This window comes from Sceloporus undulatus, chromosome 7, assembly GCF_019175285.1.
Source record: "Sceloporus undulatus isolate JIND9_A2432 ecotype Alabama chromosome 7, SceUnd_v1.1, whole genome shotgun sequence".
NCBI lineage: Eukaryota > Metazoa > Chordata > Lepidosauria > Squamata > Phrynosomatidae > Sceloporus > Sceloporus undulatus.
This window is the reverse complement of record NC_056528.1, coordinates 36,917,780-36,939,947: the sequence shown is the minus strand read 5'-3', so window position 1 is coordinate 36,939,947 and position 22,168 is coordinate 36,917,780. Positions and strand designations below refer to the sequence as shown.

Sequence of the window (22,168 nt, the reverse complement as noted above, 5' to 3'; positions counted from 1 at the left end):
CAACAATCCCACATTTATAAATTGCTCCTGGTGACAGTGGCGAACAAAAAGTATTACAGGCAGATTTAGAATGTAGAGATTATTCATATGACAGCAAGCAGAGAGACAAATTACTTAGCGACTGTGTACATGCTCTCTTATAATTGCTCATAAATTATTATGGTTCATGGTAAAATGCACCCAGAATCTCTAGACTACTGGATTTATTTTAAATATGAACTACAGCAAATCATTTGAAATGCACTGGCATGCAAGGCAATGTTGTACAGTTACTATGGATAGAGATATTTCTCTATCCATAGTATATGTATTTCACTACTGCACTTCAGTAGTGAAGTACAATGATAATCCATTGCTGGGTTTCGATATTTCATTTGTTTCTACAATGGAAGGATGATTAGTTGCTTGATATAAAGGGCCTGTTTGATTGCTTTCTTTGCATGTTAGCCATGTAATCCAAATCTATTACAGTTGTTGTGTGCTTCCAAGTCAACACCCAGTGGGTTTTTATGCTCAAGCTGGGAATTGAACCTTGGTGTCCAGTGTCATAGTCCAATACTCAAACCACAACACCATGCTGGCTCCCATTACACTTTTACAAAAGCAGGTCCCACAGTGGGAATAGACTCCAGATAAGTGTACACAATATTGCAGGCTTTTTTATTATTATTATTATTTATTTGGGGGCTTTTTTTAAAAAAAAGACTTCCACATTTAGTATGGATGACTCACTTCATTTTTGGTCCATATTTCATGTGCCATCCACTCTGTCCAAATCTCCATGTCAGTGTGCAGATCTTTGAAAAAATGCACAAACATTGCATCCGTATTTACACACAACGTTCCTTAGTATCCAAATATATGCATATTTGTACACAGCAGCCCCTAATGTGTACATTTTGGCATGAAGTGTTTGAGCTGAGAGCTGTATCACACAAGAAGCATGCAAACTGTACATACAAGTCTTTGAAGCTGTGTGCCATTCAAGTAGGAAGCCTTGGCTGCAGCTCTTTGTTGAGCAAATGTTGATGCTGCAATCCTATGTACATTTAGAAGAGAACACATAAGAATTCCCAGCCTAGTTGCTGGATATGGCCCTCTGAGCTTCCTAGCTGGTACATTAGAATACAGCTAGGAATGTAGTTTACATGTTGTATTCTGGTGCTCAAAACCAGAAAACCCAAACTTTCCTTGCTTACAAAAGAGGGAGCTATTTTCTGCCCCTTTCAACAGGAAGTTTTGCATGTTCAATAAGCATGTTTGTGCAGATGGAACAAGTTACAAAAATTGCACAGGTAAACTTTGATAGTTGTTGCCTTTTTGTGTGAATTTTGCAAATAAACAGCATTGAATGGGTGCATGTATATTCTTGATTGGTCAATCAGCCAGTCCTGCTATGGTTACTGTGTGTATGCATGTGAACCTTGTGATCCACAAATAGAAACGACACTAGTTTTGCACAAATTGTGGAAACCTCAATGCAAAAATAAAGAAATAAAATGCCACCCAGTGTCTTGTTCTTATGCTCAAAGTTCACAAACTTTTGACAGTGTGTCTCAATGTGTCAGAACAGCCTATCTTGCCAAATACAAGCAACCAAGAGATTTTGCCACATTCCTAGATGAAATATTCCCCTCCCATTTCTCAGAGCCAGTCTAGGGATATAAAAGGATTTAGCTCTGAAGCACCCTGGAGCCAAGATCTGCAGAATCTGTGCCTTTGTTCCTGGACATAATTGATGTGACAAATTTCATAAATGTGTGCATGTGCCCGGCTGTTTCCCCAAGGGTTACTCAGAAAATGACAAGTCTCCTACTTTGTCAGAATGTTATGCATGCTTCTAATTCAGGAATATAATGAGTATTGTATCCTATTGATAAGAATCGTCAAACATGTTGGGCTTGACTGGAAGAGGAGGGGGTGCTTAGGCTAGAAGGAGAGTAAGAAAGGATTTTGGCGATCTTGTAAAAAAAAAAAGAGAGAGAGGCTTCTTCATAAACATTTACATAAAAACAGGATATGGAACAAGGCAGGAGGACCACCGCTGCTTAATACTAGATTGAAAGTTACGGAACTGAGGAGAGAAGAGCTTTGAAAAATGTGTACATATACTTTTCTCAGACTCTTTGGCTCCATGCAAGCATCATTCTAGGTAAGACATTTTGAAGTGGACGACAATCCTTTTAGTTGCTATCAGGTGGCTGGACACTCTTGGTCCAGGACCAAAAATAATAATTTTGCAATGATCTATAAGAAACAGCTCCATCTTGCAGAGACCTACCTTGATCAGATGCCTTGGTTTTACCTTAGTGAGCCATCATGGTTTGAATGTTGGACTAGGATTTTGGAAAAACAAGGTTCAAATCCCTGCTCAGCCATAGAAACCCACTGGTGACCTTAGGGAAGTCACATCTTCTCAGCCTTAGAGGAAGGCCATGGGAAATCTCTTCCGAATAAACCTTGCTAAGAAAAGTCCATGATAGGGTCATAACATAGCATCCTCATATGACTGGAATGTATTAGCCAAATGTTGGAGGCCATAGGCTTTGCCCAATCCTGATGTACTAGTTCCACTAGGACTGGGATGAGTCAAGTTCAAATCCGCACGTATCCCATGAAGTTTGATGTCGCTATCTCTCAATCTGCTAAGACTGCTGTGAAGACAAAGAGGGGAAGGGGGAGCCACATCTCCTGACCTTAGCAGTTTGAAGGATGGGTGGCACATAAACACACAAATAAATTGAAATGATGGCAAGGCATTGTTTTCAACACCTGAACATGAAGCTGAGCCTTCATTGCCTCATCTTGCTTAAAATTACAGTGTCTCGAATCTTCCAGAAGGAGCTGCCTGTTTACATGCTCCGGTGACTGATACTTCATTGAGAATGGGGTAGGAGGAACATGCACATATTCTAACTTTGCAGTAGAAGCTTTAGACAGTTTGACCTAGATATGAGCCCATGCACGACTGTGTAAAGAAGCCCGTGCATGACTGTGTGGCGCTGCTTCTAACAAGAGAAAATGACAGAGAGGCGGGGAAGAAGTCATCGGCTGTTTGATTAGCCTCTCTTCAATAATTATGATTTAGTCCAAGCGTGTTTCAAGCCTCGTTTTCCCCCTTTCCTCCCTTAAATGTCATCAAATGTTATACACCATTTTATAAATAGTCTTCAGTCAGTTTCTCAGAATATGTTGCTCTTCGTAATTATCTCCTTGGAGCTCTTGTGGAAGGCTTAGCTACGCAACAAATGAAAGAGTTCCTAACCAGGCAGAAACAATGAAGAACTATGGCCTCCCTTTCCAGCAGATGCACCCGGATCCTTTAATTATGCCCATCATTAACAGCTGAGCGTAGTAGAAAACTGGGATAATATTTGGACTCAACAGATACAAAAGAGAGTCTGCCATTATCAAAACGTATTATGTCACTGGAGGCGGGTTATATTTCATCCCAGAATGTTTCTGGAATATATCTGCCTACATGTATCTTCGCACAATGCATACATAAATGGTGGAATTCATTGTCCCAAGATGTAGTGATGGCACAGGTTGTACTTTATCTTGGAGCTTCAGCTCTTCTGACTAATCTAGTTTTACCATTCAGGGGAATTAATAACTTCATAGGTTTGTCATAAGTTGGAAACAACTTAAAGACACAGCAGCAGCAACAACAAAGATTTTCTTTATTACTATGGTCAGCAGGCAACCCCTTTCCTCCACACCATGGTCCCAGGCCAGGTCAAGAATGCACTGGAATTTTTTTAAAAGCAAAACCTAAAATATATATGATCTTGTATGTTTGGTAAGGGTGGAAAGTAAATTTGCTGTTATTCATTTACTTGCTGGTTGGAAAGAATAACACAATGGTGAGAATTTTGCACAGTTTCTCTCCAGTATTCAAACATGATTATAACATGTGTTGTTAAATTCTTCTGCATGGAAATACACATGGGTTCTTTGCACTGAAATAGTGTTTGTGCAAAAAAAAACTATTTCTAGATAAACGTGCACCATTTTTGTGCACAATTTCTGTGTTTCAGCATATGAAAAGGAGGAATAACTAATGGCAAAAGTGGAAATGCAAAAAAAAAAAAAAAAAAAAACCCAGTAATCTTGTACAACAACAACAACAAGAATATCCATGTGGTAATCCAGAAGCAGTGTTCAGTGTAAGGGTTTTTGGGTTTTTTTGCACAACTGCATAATTTTTGTTCCACCAGTCCAAAAAAGCCATGTGTACTTCTGAAGAGAATAATTTCTGTGTAAATGCCTTTTGAGGACTGTGTAGAAATATTAATTTTCTCTACACTGAGGAGAAAATTAGAAATTATTCACCCTCATTTGCAAGTCAAATATTGAGATCCCTAAACTTGTTTCCTAAGTAGTTACTTTTCCTACAGACAGGGAACCTTAGGCATTTGGGCTGGATCTGGTCTTTCTAGGGTGAAAATTCACCCTGGTCAGATTCAAGAGATGGTCATGGCCCCTCCCCTGTGATACTGTCACAGAGTGGTTTTTGAACTTTGGGATTGGTTCTTTCCTCTCAAAAACAATATTTCTCTCAAATATTTTTCTGAAGACAGTTCCTAGTAATGAGAACTTGAAACTAAACTTGAGCTGGTATTTTCAGCCCCATTGTGTTGTGTCTCTCCATGCCCATGGGCCCTAAGAGTATCTCAAAAATTGGACTTTATCACACAAGGCTGCCAAAACAGAATTATAGCAGGGTACCTTATCACAAAACATGGTGTCTGATCTGCAGTTTCTTCCATCTATTTCCGGAGTGCTCTTTTTTATTGACTGGCAAAAACCCATCAATGCCCTCCAATTGTGCTGCTCTTCTAACTATTGAGTCACATGTCATATGTTCCTCCAGCTTCAGTTCTCATATACAGAAAGCCACATGATGTGCGTGGCCATGACTATGTTCCTCTCCTTTCTCCACCTCTTCCCCCTTGCTTTTTCCAAGCAGGTTCTTTTCCTCCTCCCAATTTCTTCTTTGTTTTAATTTTTTTTTTTACTGGATCAATTGGTGTGACTGTGCAATTGAATTTTTTAAAAAGAAATTAAAGTTACAGATAGAAAGGTATGCTGGGAAGAGCATAGAGCAGGAAGAAAGGGTTATGAAGGTTGGCATATGACTGTCCTCCAAACTGGTATGATTGCATTTCTGGCATCTGATAGGTTTTCTCTCTCAGGCTAAAATAGGTCCCCTTTCCTTCCTTGGAATGGATTCTAAACCTGAAATCTCCTGCATGCACAAGGTGCATGAACCAGAATTAGAAGAGTTGTTTTAATAGACTGCCCCAGCCTGAGAGATGTGGTGACATAAGTTATCCAATACCGATCCCTCTTTTTTATGGATACCATGATCCAGGGGAGGACTCTGAGTTGTGGTTCATGTTTTGGGGGTGTACTGCATGTTTTATGCGCCTGGCTTGGCTACAATGAAGTGGAATCCTGAAATAGTCATACACTGTTCCAGAACAGAGCCCTTCGTACATCCTGTTCAGCTGGTTTCAATCGTGGCATTTGTCCTGTTTCTATGCAGGCTTCTGGACTTGTTGCGGGTTGTATAAGAGGTCAGTTATCATAACAATCATGTCTGTGAATGGCAAAATGACATAGAAATAATGGATTGTTCTGGCCTGTCATTCTGAAAGCAACAACTGGAATGCTTTCAAGACGAACAATGCCCTAAATGTCAAATCAAGCAGACATTGTTTACACAAACTAAGGCCACATCTACCATTCAACGAAGAACTGAGATGAATATAGCTTGCTTGTTTCTGCATCAAAAGGGTCATCTGTATCTGATACCTTATGTCAACTCTAAAACCCACTTTTAATCAGCTGTTCAAACACGCAGCACTGGAAAAGAATATTCCTCCCTCATTAAGGTCACTCCGAGGTCTCCCTGCCACATAGTGTTTGTTGGCTTTTTAAAACATTTTATTCCTAATTTGTGTTATCTCTGTTTGTTTCTTTGCCATCTGTTAAACATGGGACTTGCAAGGTCAGGGCTCCATAAAAAAAAAACAACTCCAGTTGTTGAACTGTGAATTGTACTACACAAACATAGTGTAATAGTGAAAAACAGCCCTCCAAAATTATTTCAGGCCATCTGGGGCTTAAGCTGAGTCCTGAGAGTCAGGGCTGCAAAATAAAGGTTGAGATTGCAAATGGTTCACAGGCTGCATTTCCCCCAACCATGCGCTATTTCATTGAGAACTAAATGCCACACTTTAGTGGAATGGAGCGGAATTAACCATTGGGTTTAGGCTGATGTCCACCAAATAAAAGAAATGACAAAAGAGGAAAGATGAGGAGGGGAGAGGAAAGCAAGCAAACTGCCACCAATTTTTTAATGATTGGCTGGAATTAAACGGCTCTGCTGGAATTGTTTTTGCAAATAGACAGTTTTCAGGATTGGAGCAACTAAACTGAGAAAGACCCGCACCTTTCTAAAAATCAGAGCAGCTGCAGTAGCAAAATAAATAAATAAATAAATAAATAGGCCTACTACCTTAGACCCATTAAATCAATACAACCTGCTGAGTCATTTATGAAGTCCTGTTGTTTCTATGGGTTTACTCTATTTGGCAGTAACAGGTGAATTTACCAAATAGAGTAAACCCATAGAAACAATAGGACTTCCATAAATGACAACTCAACAGGTTGTATTGATTTAATGGGTCTAAGGATTTAAGCCACTGTATTTTGTGCATTAAAAATGGCACAAAATTGTATACTTTTGCAAAACAAAAAAACAACATTTTTACATGAAAGCTTTGCACAAAAAAGTCCAAAATGAGAAATGTTATTGGAAAATGTGCAAATGCTGTTAAAAGACTCTCTAATTGTTGTTGTTGCTGACATATAAAAGAAAGACATAAGTGAATATTTCCAGCCCTGTCCAGCAGTATAGTTTTCCTTCCTATTTCTTTTCCTATAGTAGCCCAATGGAGTGGCTTCTGTTCAGGACTGATGGGACTGGTTTCTCAGCAAAATTGATGGGAGGGCCTTTAATTTTCATCTCTCTCTTTCTGCTGGAGCTTGATGGAGGGATGCTGCCAGTTGAAATATTGTATTTCTGCCCTCATGTGCAGAGGTATCACTGTTTTAATCTGTGAAGCATTGTAGAGTTACAACAAATATGTGTCTGCCTTTTCAACTACATGCTGTCTCTTGTTTTTTTCAGACTTTTATTTGAATATTTTAATTGCCAAGCGGAAAAACTGAATTAATGGCTCATTAATGCCTTTAATTTTTTAAAAACATATGGCTGTTATCAGATTTCAGGCCATGCCTGCTCCCTCTTCAACTTAACCTTTCTCAAAACCTTACACGACAAAGGTTTGGAAATGGAAATTTAGCAGAACTGTGCAAAATGCATATGAAGTATGGTTCATTTCCTTGGTTCAAGTGACCACAGTGTAATTAAATTTAATGTACTCTGATTTGGAAATTAGTCTTCTAAGCCTGGATTTGAAGGGATTTGAGAGAAGCTTAGCGTGACTAAAGAAAAATCATTAAGAGGTAAAGAGAACTCTTAAAGAGGTTCTAAGACCTTGATAACTGAAGGAATCCCTTTGCACATTAACTATGCAATCCTGTGTGTTTATTTCTGGGATAACCTATGGTCTAAATGGGTGAAAGCTACATCATTATGGAACTCTGAGGTGAGGCTCCTTCCCTACGTTCAGCCCATGAAATTCCAGTAGTTTACTCAGAAGTAAGTCCTTCTGTGTTCAGCAGCACCAGTTTTGTGACCACTAAGCTTAGGACATCCGACTCAAACATTTTAGAAGTATGCATGAAGAAGCAATGGACAAACCAAAGAACAAAAGAAGGAGCAACTATGCTGTGTAAAAGAATGGGTGATCATGAAAATCACTGATAGATCAGACCAAATAGACTCATCTTGCCTTGGGAGAGGAACCTCTAGCCTTCCAGATTCTGTTGGACTACAGTTTCTATCATGCCTATCATGGCATACTAGCAGGATCTGATGGGTTCCCCACAGGTTCCCCAACCTGATCTAGTCTCACATCACAGTGGTTAACAAGTGGAAAGGCCACAAACAGAACATAAAAGCAGTGTAAATACTCATACTGTCCCCATTACTTGGTTGAATTAATGAGACATGGATCCATTTAGAACTCCTTTGTACCGTATCAGGTGTGGTGAGCTCTAGGTCATGTGTGAAGTGACCATTCTAATGCTCTTCCCCACCTTAGCATTGCTCCAGCCAGAACATGGGAGGAGGAGATGGAGCTATAGATCAGGTCCCACCTACAGGGCTGGAGAAGGAGGTATCCTGATAGAATGACAAACAGGCTGCATCCGCACTGCAGAGATAATCCAGTTTGACACCACTTTAACTGCTGCATCTCAATGCTATGGAATTCTGGGAATTGTAGTTTTGTGAGAAATGTAGCCTTTTATGTTAGAGAGCTCTAGTGCCACAAAAGCTACAATTTTCAGAATTCCATAGCACTGAGTCCCAACAGTTAAAGAGGTGTCAATTTGGATCATTTTTCAGTGCGCATGCAGCCACAGTAACACCTTGGTAGCTTCCATGTAACCTGTGCAAATGTAAGACGGGGTCCTGTGCTGAAAAGAAAGTCTTCTGTTTGTGACTAAATTATGGCAGGAGGCATTTAATGTTGATTTTTTTCCCTCTGCCTAGTAAGAACAATTGCAGTACTGCAAACATGTGCTGCAGACACGTTGGCATCTTCAAGCTTATGCCTTAATTGGTTTCCAAAGAGGGACTTGCAGGGCTACCTTGAAGTCAGAATTGAATCCGGTGTGGTGTGGATTTTTGTCACCTCCTGTAATCATTATGTTTCATGAAACATAGCTAATTGGAGGGTGGAAAAATGTGAGCAGGGGGTGTGAGCTCCCATGCTGTCCTGGATTTTCTTCATGCAGAAAATTGTAATCACTAAATTGGTCGATAGGGTCAAGTGGTGGAGCAGAAAGCAGTTGAATTATTCATCAAAGGAGGCACATCTGGAAGGGGGAGTGAGGAAAACCTAGGAGAGAAACAAATAAGCCCAGCAAGGTCCCCTAATAATTACATGCAACGATGATACCAAAATTAGGATTGTAAACTTCATTGGTTGCACTTCTTAACATGGGTTGGTTACAAACTTGTTTTAATTGTTGTTTTGAAGACCTGTGATGCATTTGGATCAGCTTCTGAGTTATTTTTGGTTCAGTTCTTTGGCTACCAACAGGTATGGAGTTAGTATACATACTCATGTATAAATCTAGAGATTTTAGTAAAAGAAAATGGACCCAAAATACCTGGATCAACTTATTCATGGGTCAGTGTGAGTACTCTACCTTAACTTTTATCAAAATAGGAACCATCCCCTTCTCTGAGTAGAGAAAAGTGGTGAAAGGCAGGAAAACCTAAAATAAGCACCAACCATCTCTACTCTCTCTGCTGCAGCAACACTTGTGGTCTTTTTGAATGTATAGGTGAGAAAATAATGGTGCACTTTGGCATTATTTTCTTTTCCCTCATCCTTTATTTCCTTTGTTAAATGACCCTAAGTTTTACCCTCAACTTATACAGTACATGGGTTGTATCAAATTTCATAATTTTGGCCCCCAAACCTGTCCTCTATTTATGCATGAGGGTGACATATAGTCAAATATATATGGTAGTCTGCTTTTTAAATTTATGTTATGCGGGGGGGGGGGGGGGCAACCATTTTGCTTTGCTACATGTGAAATAAGGAGACAAATTTTGCAAAGACTTCTGCTCTTGAATCCGTGAAATCAGACTACATCTTCTTCCTTGGCTTGACCTCAAGCTACAACCAGATCCCAGAAGTGTTGGTCTCAAGAGCTGGAAATCATGTTGATAGGACAGAGATTTTGTCTAAACTAGTATGCAATCTGTGTAGAAATCAAAACAAGGTCAGGTTGTGGTAAGCATATAAAAGACATGGTGTGATTAGGCAGGCCTTTGGGTCCTGAAATGGCTTGTAAATGTATTGTGTTAAATTCAGATATAATTCCAAGTAGAGTAGGCCCATTGACATTAATAGGATGTATTAGCACTTTTAAAATCCCACTCATTTCAATGACTCTTGTCTGGCTAGGATTAAAATTGGATTTAACTCAGTGTGGTTGGTTTGAACTGGTTGTTTTACTAATGGTTTGCCTGACTTGATTTATTACTATTGCTGTTATTTTGTATTTTATTAGATTTGGAAGCATTCAGTCCAAATCTAAACCCAAAGTATGAATTTATAATGATACTTAATCTTAAAATATCCATCATAATGCAGTTTGGTACTTTTTTTGAGCTGAGAACTGAATTGTGTCAGAGAAGTGCAAAATCCAAAAGATAACTGCATTCTAATCCACATCTTAGTCCAGGAAAAGTGGATCAAGTCAGTTCATTTCAGAATTTGAAAAGGCACAATTGCTCAATTATTCCCTAAGAATGAGATGGCAGACTTCTGAATCAAGCAAGTTCAGATGGCGCATGTATCCATGATGATAAAAGAAACTTGGGTATGTTTTCAACTAGATTATTAGGGAGAGAACTAAACTGATGAACTAGTTTGCAATTAGATTTTTGAAGTTTCATATGATACAGTGCAAAATGCTGCCATCTCATTCAGAACAATGTCAGAGGCTGCATTTGTACTGCAACAATAATGCAGTTTGACACTGCTGTAACTGGTTTCATGCTATGGAATCCTGGGATTTGTAGTTTGCCACTAGAAGAATCTGACAGATACGGCTAAATCTCTCACAAAATTACAAATCCAGCATTCCATATATTGAGCTATGGCAGTTCAAGCAGTGTCAAAATGCTTTGTTTCTGCAGTGCAGCCTAAGTCTGCTATTGTGAATTCATTGCCCCATTTCTAAAGTGTCCTCTCTCATTTTTCCTTTCAGTGGATGGCTGCATTGACTGGTTAGTGGATCTCAAGAGATACATGGCTCTGGCTGGTGAGCCAGTCCGAGTGAAATGCGCTCTTTTCTACAGCTATATTCGGACTAACTACACCATGGCTCAAAGCACAGGCCTGAGGCTGATGTGGTACAGGAACAAAGGAGATCTGGAAGAGCCCATTATCTTCTCGGAAGTTAGAATGAGCAAAGATGAAGATTCAATATGGTTTCATGCAGCAGAGGTTCAAGACAGTGGTTTCTACACTTGTGTGTTAAGGTGGGTATTATGTTCACCTTTAAGTCCTATGCAGCATAAATTTCATATGCAGCATAAATATAAACCAGCATTCTTATTCTGTGAAATGGTGTCTCGTTTCTTTCAATGACTAGGGCTTTAGTTTCAGCCTTGAACCTGTTGATCTACATGTACCTAGAGGTCCTTCCACATCTAAGTCTATTTTTAGGAGCATATATTTCTTTTCAGAACCTCATATTTAGTCACTAAGAACCTCATATTCTGTCTCTGCTCTGATAGCTCCAGAACCATTTTTGGAGTGCTCTAGGAGCATATTCTTCAGTCTTCTGTTACTTTTGTTTCTTTGGCTCAGATGCATGCATTGGCTCTATCATACACAGAGTCACAAGCGTATGTCCATCCATGGACTATGTGTGGGAGTGTATCAACATCCCAGCAACCATTCTCTATTTTCTACACCTTCTTCAGGCTCTCTATTATGATTCCACTATAGTTGTTCCTAAAGGCTGTGTCATGATTGAAGGTGATTTCTTCTCAAGACCTCTCCTGTCTTGGAATACATGCTGTAAGGACCCTGAGGGTAGAGACAGGTTGCTAGAAAAGGCAGAATGTTCAGTCTTATCCATTGAGATGGATGGAAGCAACAGTCCTGTTTCATCTGGATCCCACAGTTGGTCAAAAGGCACCAAAGCCTTGGGCTCATATGTTAGACAACAGTTAGCTCCTTAGTCATCAGTCAAAGGTGTGTGTGATTCAACTGTGTGTATAGTTGCAGAATGCATGGCTACACAAGGAACCACACTTTATGGACAACCATTTCCATAACTATTTGTATGCTATGGAAATGTCCCAGCAGGGTTCCATCCTATGCCGATAGCTCTTTTCTCAACAGGATTCTTAAACGCTGTGGCATGTGAGGATGTTCATAGTATTCTGTTGTTGGATGCTATTACTGGAGGGAAAAATGGGGCCATGCAACTCTGGAAAGCAGGGTTCGATTCCCAGCTTGGCCATGAAACCCACAGGGCGACTTTAGGAAAATCACATGCCCTCAGCTTCAGGGAAAGGCAATGGCAAACCTCCTTTGAACAAATCTTGCCAAGAAAACCCTGTGAGAGGTTTGCCTTAGAGTTGCCATAAGCCTGGAACAACTTGAGGGCACACATTCTGCACATGAATGTTGACTTCCTCTTATCCTTTTTCCTGAGTGAAAAGTTGTTATAAAAGTGTAGAATCTAACAAACTTTTGTATAAATGCAGTGTGGGTACACTCAGGTAGTAAACTATGCCTGCCACATAAAGACAACAGCACAGGCTGCAGGTTACTTCAAATCAATCCATGTCCTGTGTGTACAAATATAGCTCCTTAATTTAAGTTTGATTTTGTGCTCAAAATGAAGAATGCATTTCAAAGTATTGCTGAACAGGGGCCATTTAATGACAGAAGTACCTCTCCTAACCAGACATTTACATTGGGGACCAAAAAGGTCATGCAATTTTCTTTTAAAATGAATGAGCGTGCCTTTAAGTGCACCCAAGAGAACTTTAAAATGCAAAGAGCTCTGAGCATGCTTCCAACCCAAACTGCCTCTGCTCTAAGGGCAGAGAGACTGACAAGCAAACAAATGGAGCAGTCGGGGTCATGACTCCTGATGCGCCATTCTCTGATCTCTGTCCATCACCGTGTCTCTTGTGGACCCCTGATGGGACTACATGTTTTTGTTGTTCTTATTGCCTGAGATGATTGGCTATCATAACATTGCCTTGACATTTGTAGTGCTGTAAGCAGTGGGTTGTGCTGGGATCTCATAGCCGTCCACATTTTCCAGTTGGAAACTGGGACATGTGTGGTCAAGCAATATCAGAATGTGGTCAAGATGGCAAAAATTATTAATGAGGAAGAACAGCCAAGCTAGGAGAGGCTGCATTACTTTGGTTTTGCCTGAGCATGTTGGGATGGGCAAGCTTCCACCTTCTCTTCTCCTTTCCCTGCTGCTGAGTTAATTGAATGCAAAGTACTTTTGTAGTTTAATTTCAGATTGCAGCAATGGAAGTGGAAAGTGAGAGGAGGAGAAAGAAACTGGGACCTTTTAAATGTGGCTTAAAATGGGACAAGAAAGAATTAATTGGGACTGTGTCAAATTAATAATAATAATAATAATAATAATAATAATAATAATAATAATAAATGTATTTATTTATTTATATGAATAAATTGGGACAGCTGTAGGTTATGTGAATACACCCGATGGGATGCAACAACAGAAAGGGGCCACTGGCTTCAAACTAGGGCTGTATTAAATTTCCTCCATATATAACTATGTCTTAGAGTAATGAGGGAGGCATTTGTTTGGTTAATATTTTAACAGAAACCTATCCAATTGGACAGCCAAGAAAAGAACAACTGTTAGCCCCCAGCACAGAATGATGGTACATTCAACCATCCATGGCTTGAATCTCTCTCTCTCTCTCTCTCTCTCTCTATCTATCTATCTATCTATCTCTCTCTCTCTCTTCCAAAAGCAAACCTTGATTTTGCCATTCTGGATAAAGGACACCATTTGACTACCCAATGTTTTTAATGGGACTTGAGCATCCATGGATTTTCGTATCCACATGGGGCCCTGGAACCAAACCTGAACGGATACCAAAGGCCAACTGTAATTTCATAATAAACAAATAGGCAAGATAAAAAGATAATTAAATTTTAAAATAAGATATGGAAAAAACGAATAAAACAAATTACACATTATGCTAATGCATACTTGCAGTTGTATGTGTATATTTTAAAATAGCAGCTGCAGGAAAACCTTGAATAGCAGAGTTAGGTGTGAGCAATCTCTGGAGACGGAGGCAGGATGAGGAAGGTGAAGTTTACTGTTTTAGCATGGATGTGGGCAACTATGATGATGCATGTAAGGATGAGATGCAACTTACGGTAGCTTAAAAGAGTACTGCCCCCTTCATTCAAAGCAATGCACATTCTAAATATTTCCAGCACATCTGTCCATGTACAAAGGAAAAACAAAATGTTGGGTTCTTTATCTAAGAACTAAGGCTGCATCTGCACTGCAGAAAAAACTCAGTTTGACACTACTTTAATTGCCAAGGCTCAATGCTATGGAATTATGGGATTTGTAGCTTTGTGAGCTCTTTAGCCTCCTCTGTCAGAGAGCTCTGGTGCCACAACAAACTGCAAATATCAGAATTCCATAGCAGTGAGCGATGGCAGTTAAAACGATGTCAAACTGAATGGATGTTCCAGTATGGCAGAAGCCTGTTTTTCAACGTGACCTTTTTTCACCTTCGTTATAAAAAAGGCAGGAGAGAACTAGTTACAAATAACTATGTTACATGTAACTCACTGCCTCTAAGCTCTAAGTAACTGCCTGCCTCTGTTTAATGTTAGAGAGAAACTAATTTTAGACTTCATTTCAAAACTAGCTACCTTTTCAAGCTGAACAGGATTGCATCTTAGTCCAAAATGTGCACTCTTTTCCCTTATTTGAAGAACAAAATGATCAGTTGTTTTCAAAAATGAAAGGAGAGAAGATGCATTACTACCAAGACAAAAGTTAAGTTTCTATAGATGAGGCATCAATGACCATCTGAATCCTGGACCAGAGGATCTCCTTAGAGAACAAAAAGACAGATGTAAAGCTTGCTCTCGTAAAAGGAAGGAAAAACCACCTCTTCAGCTAAGAGCAAAGCTGATTTGCTGCTAACCTCAGCCCCAGAGGGATTGCTAGAGACAGTACTCTTTGCAGTTTGTAATAACATCACAGTTCATTGCCGCTGGATTCAGTCTCTGGGGGGAAAACAACTACAAAAGGAAAGTACTGCTTCTGTCTTGCTTTGTGATTCTCACACCTGGTTTGCAGCAAAGGCTTCTGAGAAGGGTGGCTGCTTCTTGACACAGTTGCAAGTGTGGCTGTCAACTTTTATGTTAGCTCTAGTCTACATCAGAGGGCAAGGCCATCGCTTGGTGATGAAGCACATGGTCTGCTTTATCCAGATCCAGATCCAGATTCCAGTTAAGACGACACAGGTAGCTAGGTTATCTCTGGCTGCACCTGCACTGCAGAAATAATGCATTTTGATGCTGTTTTGATGCCATGGCTGTGCACTATGGAATTCTGGGATTTGTAATTTTGTGAGCTATTTACAAAATTCTGTCAGAGACTTCTGATGCCACAACAAACTATAACTCCCAGGATTCCATTGCATTGAGCCATGACAATTAAAGCAGTGTCAAACTGCATTAATTCTGCGGTGTGGCAGCAGCCTTTGTCTGGATTGCTAGAAAAGGAGAGAGATAGTAGTGGATATCTCCAGAAAAGGAATCCAAATGGCAAGGCAGAAGCTGACCAGTAACCAGTCCAATGCCTATCCCTCCCACACAAGGTCTAGTAGAGAAAGAAACACACTCAATCTCCTTAGTAAAACATATTGCATTAACTTTGTTGTTGTGTGCCTTTGAGTTGTTTCTGACTTGTGACAGCCCTAAGGTATCATAGGGTTTTCTTGGCAAGATTTGTTCAGATTTGCCCTTGCTTTTTTCTGAACCCTCTCTGAACAAATCCTGCCAAGAAAACCCCATGTTATATTCACCTTAGGGTCACCATAAGCTGGAAACAACTTGAAAAATGCCAAAAATAGTAAGAAGGAAAAACTCACAAGGATGGAAAGGTTTGCAGCATTTTGCTTTTCTGTAGCCTACAGTAACTGTAAGATTCCACCCCTCCTGTCTCCTCCCTGAACCCTATGTAGAGCAGTAGAGAATAGAGGTTTTTGGAGATGTCTCATTCACAGGCTCACCATGAGTCAGGATTGACTTGAGGACAATTAACAACAAAAGAAAAAGTAGGACATTTTAAAACCAGCTGAAAAAGTGGGAGAACTGGGGATTGATCAGGATTGTCCCTGCAAAATTGGGACAGTTGGAGGATACTGCAAGTTCCAGTTCAACCATATCTAAGGACCACATGATCCCTACCCCCCCCCCCCCCCATCTATTTTAACATCCTGTTTTACACAATGGCCAAACAGTTGCCTCTTGGAAGCCCCATGAAAGCTTTGAAGGCATAGCTTTCCTATGCCGTTGTCTCCAGCAACTTATAGTCAGTGACTCCACAAAAACATTCCAATCCAGAGCGTTCTAAATTTAAAACTAAAGATGAGACATGGCACCATATATGTGCCTGAATTTCTCTCTCTCTCTCTCTCTCTCTCTCTCTCTCTCTCTTTCTGTCTTTCCACTTCATTGTGGAAAGAAAAGCAACCAGGCATCCTCTCCCTCCCATCTCCTTTCGGTGGCCTTGATAAGAATTATATTGCTGATAACTGAACCATGGAGATGGCTCTGGGGGATTTGATGTCAAAACCGGCATCCATGCTAAACTTTTTTGTTTGCCAGTTGTGAAATTTCTCTGATTACATTTAACCTGATTGGTCATTGGGAGATTTCCGTCGAGTTTTGGAGCATGCATTCCAATGATTGTGTCGGTAATTGGCTACTTCTTGGCCCTTCTCCCTCGCAGACTTCATTTCTAACAACAGAAGGCAGCAATATGTGACAAAACCATATGGTACAGTAAGTGAAGGTTGCAGGAAACACTGCTGAAAAAGAGGAGGCATCCCAAGGAATTGAGGCGGGTTGCAATAAAGGTGGCAAAAAGAGATTTCTCTGGCAATTTTAAGAATTTATATGCTGGGTTATTTGGACTATTGGGGGAAGGAGTGAAATCCAGGGCATTGCATGGGAAAGGCATAGGTCAATGGAGAGGAGCAAGCAAAAGCTAATTTTTTTTCCAATGTGCATGTGTATGTGTAAGAGAGGTAGGGGAATACAGAGCATGGAAACATTACTTCCCAACATTCACCAGCAAGCATTACTGGCTATGGGTTCTGCAAACTATAGTTCAAGTAAAATATGTACTTTCTGAAAGCTCTGGAGGAGAGAATAGTGGATGAGGAGGAACATGCAGCCTTTTATTATCCGGTTGGTACCATCTTTCATGACTATGAAAGTCAATCCTTGCTTTTCTCATAGGAGGAGAATAATAATAATAATAATAATAATAATAATAATAATAATAATAATAATAATATTTATTTCTAGCCCGCCCAATCACGAAGAATCTGGGCGGGTAACAACAGTAAAATACATCAAGTTACAATAAACTTTTTCTTTAAAAAAAAAAATTCAAACCCTAGACCTACCCCCACCATTCACAGTACTAAAAGAGAATTAAACAGTAATAGTATAAAAACATTAAAACCATTAAAGACATTAAACAAAAAAATAGGCAGAAAGATAGGCGGGGAAGAATAGACAGATGAGGGGACAAATATCTCTATATCTGGGAAGGGTACCTAAGTTGGAAAGGCCTGCCGGAAGAGATCCGTCTTGAGTGCTTTCTTAAAAGCTGTCAGAGTGGAAATATGACAGATCTCCTCCGGCAGGTCGTTCCATAGTTTTGGATCATAGTTTTGGAGAATAAGACTGCTGTCATGTTGCAGAATTAATGTAATGGCTCCATTCTTTGTCATGGTCCCATCCTATGGGATCCTGGGATTTGTAGTTGGTTGTGGCACCAGATGGGTTGTTTCCATTTCTTTAGATCTTCAGTCTGGTCTTTGTGTGTTGATGGTGGGTATGCATCCACCTTCCTTCACAGTAGCTTTTCAGTAGAGATGTTTTTTGTGCAAATTCCAGAAACCTTGAAGAAAGGCAAAGTGCTCCTTGTTTCATTCTGATGCTGGAGGAAAGAACCCTTGTGGAGAGAGCTAGTTTCTTGGCAGGTTGTTTTATCATGTCGAGACAGCCTGTCTTGTTGAGAATGAGAAAATTACAAATCTTCCTCATATCCCTACTCATAGCTGGGTATTAATTGGATTGGGAAAAGTTACACAAGTGAAGTGTGCTCACAAGGCTGTCTGCATTTTCAGATGCTGGCTGAGAGAGTGTGCAGTCCATTTCCCAGGCAAAAGGGAGGGTGGAAAAGCCCCACACAGCACTCCAGGCAGAAACCCAGCAATATCAGGGGGCATGGCATTGCATCTGTCCCATGAGAGCTGCAGAGAAGAGGACTACATGACCACATTCTCAATTATCTTTCTTCTTATTCAATGTGTTGTTGGTTTTGCATCCTTTTTATGGTTCTCTTTTCAAGAATCATAGAATAATAGAGCTGGAAGACACCGCAAGGGCCATCCAGTCCAACCCCCTGCCATTCAGGAAATCACAATCAGAGCATCCCTGACAGATGTCCATCCAGCCTCTGTTTGAAGACCACTAAGGAAGAAGACTCCACTACACTCCGAGGGAGTGTGTTCCACTGTCAGAGAGCCCTTACTGTCAGGATGTTCTTCCTAATGTTGAGATGGAATCTCTTTTGCTGTAGCTTGCATCCATTGTTCCTTGTCCTAGTCTCTGGAACAGAGTTCTTAAAGACTGCAAGCCCCACTCAGTGGCCAAGCTGGCTGGGAAGTTTGAGAACTAGAGTCCTCAAAGGTATCTTTTCCCAGCTCAGGCATAGCATAGAATCTTAGAGCTGAAAGGGACAACAAGGGCCATATAGTCCAACCTCCTGATGTGCAGGAAAACACAATTATACCACTCATAAAAGACGCTCATCCAACTTCTGCTTATAGATCTCCAGAGGTGGAGAATCCACCGCCACCTCAGGCAGTCTTTTGCACTGCTGAACAGCTCTTAACATAAAAAAAAAATCTTCCTAATGTTTAAGCAGAAACACTTTTCTTGTAATTTGAAGCCACTGGTTTGTGCTGTAGTCTCTGGAGCAGCAGAAAACAAGCTTGCTCCATCTTCTCAATGTGACATCCCTTCAAATATTTAGACATGGCACCCCTTAGTCATCTCTTCTCCAGGCTAAACTTCTCTCGTTCATTCATTGCTGTTCATAACAAGATGTAATGATGGCCAGCTTTCTAAACTATGAACTCACCTGGGGAGCAATCTATATACAGTCATGGAAACAAGGAGTATTGATAGCTCATTGCATCAAGTTTTCCAAAAATTTAAGCAGCCAGGATTTAAAAATGACTTTCTGGGGTCTAGAGTGTTCTGGATTTGTATGTCATTTCATCAAAAGTCTAATCGCAACCATGAATGAAGACACAACACTGAAGTGGATGACCCCTTCAGAAGAGCAGCTAAACTCTTCTTAAGTTCTAACTGAACTCTTTGCAAATGATAGAATAAAAAATGGATGACATGCAATCCTCCCACTTTTGATCCAACCTTTCAGATGTGCACACACCTTTTCAGTTAAACTTACTTCCTTCTGACGGTGATATCATTCCTCAGAAAGTGACAGAATAGGAATTGTGCTGGATGACATCTTGGGCATGTTGGGAGAACTGAGGTTTTCTTTCTGAGATCACCGTTGAAATACCTTGTCTGATCTCCTAGTGGAAAGGGTTGGGTTTTTTTACCCTTTTGTTTGTGGAAGTTCTCTATTTCAGCCTAAAGAGAATCCTCCATAATGCTTTAGGGTCTGCATTTATTGAACTGCAGTTCACAAATGAGTGGTGTTGTTTTTCATTCCCCTTTGGAACAACCATTCAGAGTACCTCTTCTTGGCATGTTGAGGTCACCTCTGCAAACTTTCACCTAGCAATTCTTAATTGTGATAAAGGTGATTTCTATGCACCTCAGCTGTCCTTCTTATCAGCCGCCCACATAAACAGATGCATTAAAAATGTAAGAGCCACCCCTGTTTTGTTACCTTTCTCCACTCTCTGTGAATACAGACTCATTCCTTTCCTTGACCCCAGCTATTCTGGATAGACACCGGTAAAAGCCATGAAAGCACAATGAAAACAGATAAAACACTACGGTTCCTTTTCCTCAAAGAATGAATAATAAGGTAGCCATTTGTTTAAGTGAAAATAGGAGCAAACTTATAATAATGCAGTCAGCAGTAATTCGACAAATGTCATCAAGAAAGTCCATCAGTTCTCAGATCAAAACGAAATGGAGGGGGAGGAGAAATTCATCATTTTTGGAAGGCACATTTCAGTGAGAAAAAAAGTAAGAAAATGAATGTATGTCCAGAACAATATGTCACTAATTCAACTGTGTTTACAAAGTTGTAATTATGGTGTGAGAGGCTGCATGGTGCAGTGGTTTGACCATTGGACTATGACTTTGGAGAGCAGGTTCGAATCCCTACTCAGCCATGAAAACCCACTGGGTGATCTTGGGCAAGTCACAGTCTCTCAGCCTCAGAGGATGGCAAATCAATGGCAAATCATCTCTGAAGCAACTTGCCAAGAAAACCCTGTGAAAGGTTTACGGAGGTACTAGTGATAGGTTCTCCTGGTCCAGGAATGGCGGTGGTTCCACCTGTCCTGAACGGGGTCATGCTCCCTGTGAAGGACTCCGTGCGCAGTCTGGGGGTGCTTCTTGATTCGTCGCTCCATCTGACTGCTCAGGTGAATGCGACGGTCAAGAGCACCTGTCATCAGCTTCGGCTTATTCGCCAGCTGCGCCCATACCTGGCCCAGAGGGACCTAGAAACTGTTGTACATGCTCTGGTAACTTCGAGACTGGACTTCTGCAATGTACTCTACATGGGGCAACCCTTATACCAAACTCGGAAGCTGCAAATGGTGCAGAATATGGCAGCCCGGCTGGTCACTGGCGTTTCCAGGACCAGCCATATAACATCGGTTTTGAAAGATCTCCATTGGCTGCCCATTCGCTTCCAGGCTCAATATAAGGTGTTGGTGATTACCTATAAAGCCCTAAATGGCTTGGGCCCAGGATACCTAAAGGACCGCCTCTCCCCATACATTCCGCCTCGCACCCTCAGAACGTCTGGGCAGCAATTACTGAAGGTGCCTGGGGCTAGGTTATCCTCCACCACACGGAGGACATTCTCCACGGCTGCCCCAGCCCTTTGGAATATGCTGCCCACTGAGCTCCGCTCGACTACCACCCTGGCCCAATTCAGGAAGGACTTAAAAACCTTCCTGTTCCAACAGGCATTCCCCGACTAAAAATCCTGTGGGCCTCCCTCCTCTTCCGTGGCCAAGAGGTTGGGCTAAGGGGTTTTTAATTCTGTTAGTTTTATTGATTGTTTTTATTGATTGTATGGTTGCCTGTGTAGTTGTATCTTTTTATATTGTTTATGGCACCATTGTTTTTTAACCTATGTTGTAAGCCGCCCTGATCTTGGGAAGGAGCGGGATATAAATAAAATATTATTATTATTATTATTATTATTATTATTATTATTATTATTATTATTATTATTATGGCTACCATAAGTCAGTAACAACTTGAAGGCAAACACTAGCACACCACCACAACTCACTCTTCCTCCCAGGAGCCCAAGACAACATTAATGAGGTAACTGGATTCACTTTAATCCATGCAACCGTGTGAGATAGGTTAGGATTAAATGTAGTCTCTTTGAAGGTCTCTTGAAATTACCGGTTTGCTATTGAAGACACAAATGTGCTTTGAGGCTGGGAGAATGAAACTGCTTTTCCTTGACCAAGTTCTGGAGTCTGTGTTTTTCCGCAGCAATTTTTTTTACCTAATGTGCATGTTTGGATTTGTTTTTCCTTGCCTGATACCTCTTTCTTGTGTGCCTTCAAGTTGTTTCTGACTGATGACCGACCTTAAGATGAACCTATGATAGGGTTTTCTTGGGAAGATTTGTTCAGCAAGAGTTTTGCTTTTGCTTCCATCTAAGGCTGAGAAAAGAATGTGACTTGTTTCAGGTCATCCAATTGGTATCCATGAATGAGCAGGAGATTCAAACCCTGGACTCCAGAGTCATATGCTCAATGCTCAAGCCACTACCCTAGGCTGGCAAATTCCTATTTAGAAAACTTGACTTAGATGCCGTAGAAACAAACAGCAGCCCTTGCACTTGGCCATTTACTATTTCTGCAATGTGCTTTTATTCATATTCTTTTTCATCTTAGCAGCCCTCTCTTGTTGACCAG

The 22,168-nt window shown here is 40.6% G+C and overlaps 1 protein-coding gene across 1 annotated transcript in view; it reads left to right on the top strand.

Moving 5' to 3' along the window:
• Window positions 1-22,168, top strand: part of IL1RAPL2 (interleukin 1 receptor accessory protein like 2) — a 464,513-nt gene that overhangs the window by 266,172 nt on the left and 176,173 nt on the right. Inside the window, exon 3 of the mRNA XM_042477717.1 lies at window positions 10,930-11,203. Within this exon, the coding sequence (XP_042333651.1) occupies window positions 10,930-11,203 (274 nt within the window). The remainder of the gene's footprint in view (window positions 1-10,929; window positions 11,204-22,168) is intronic.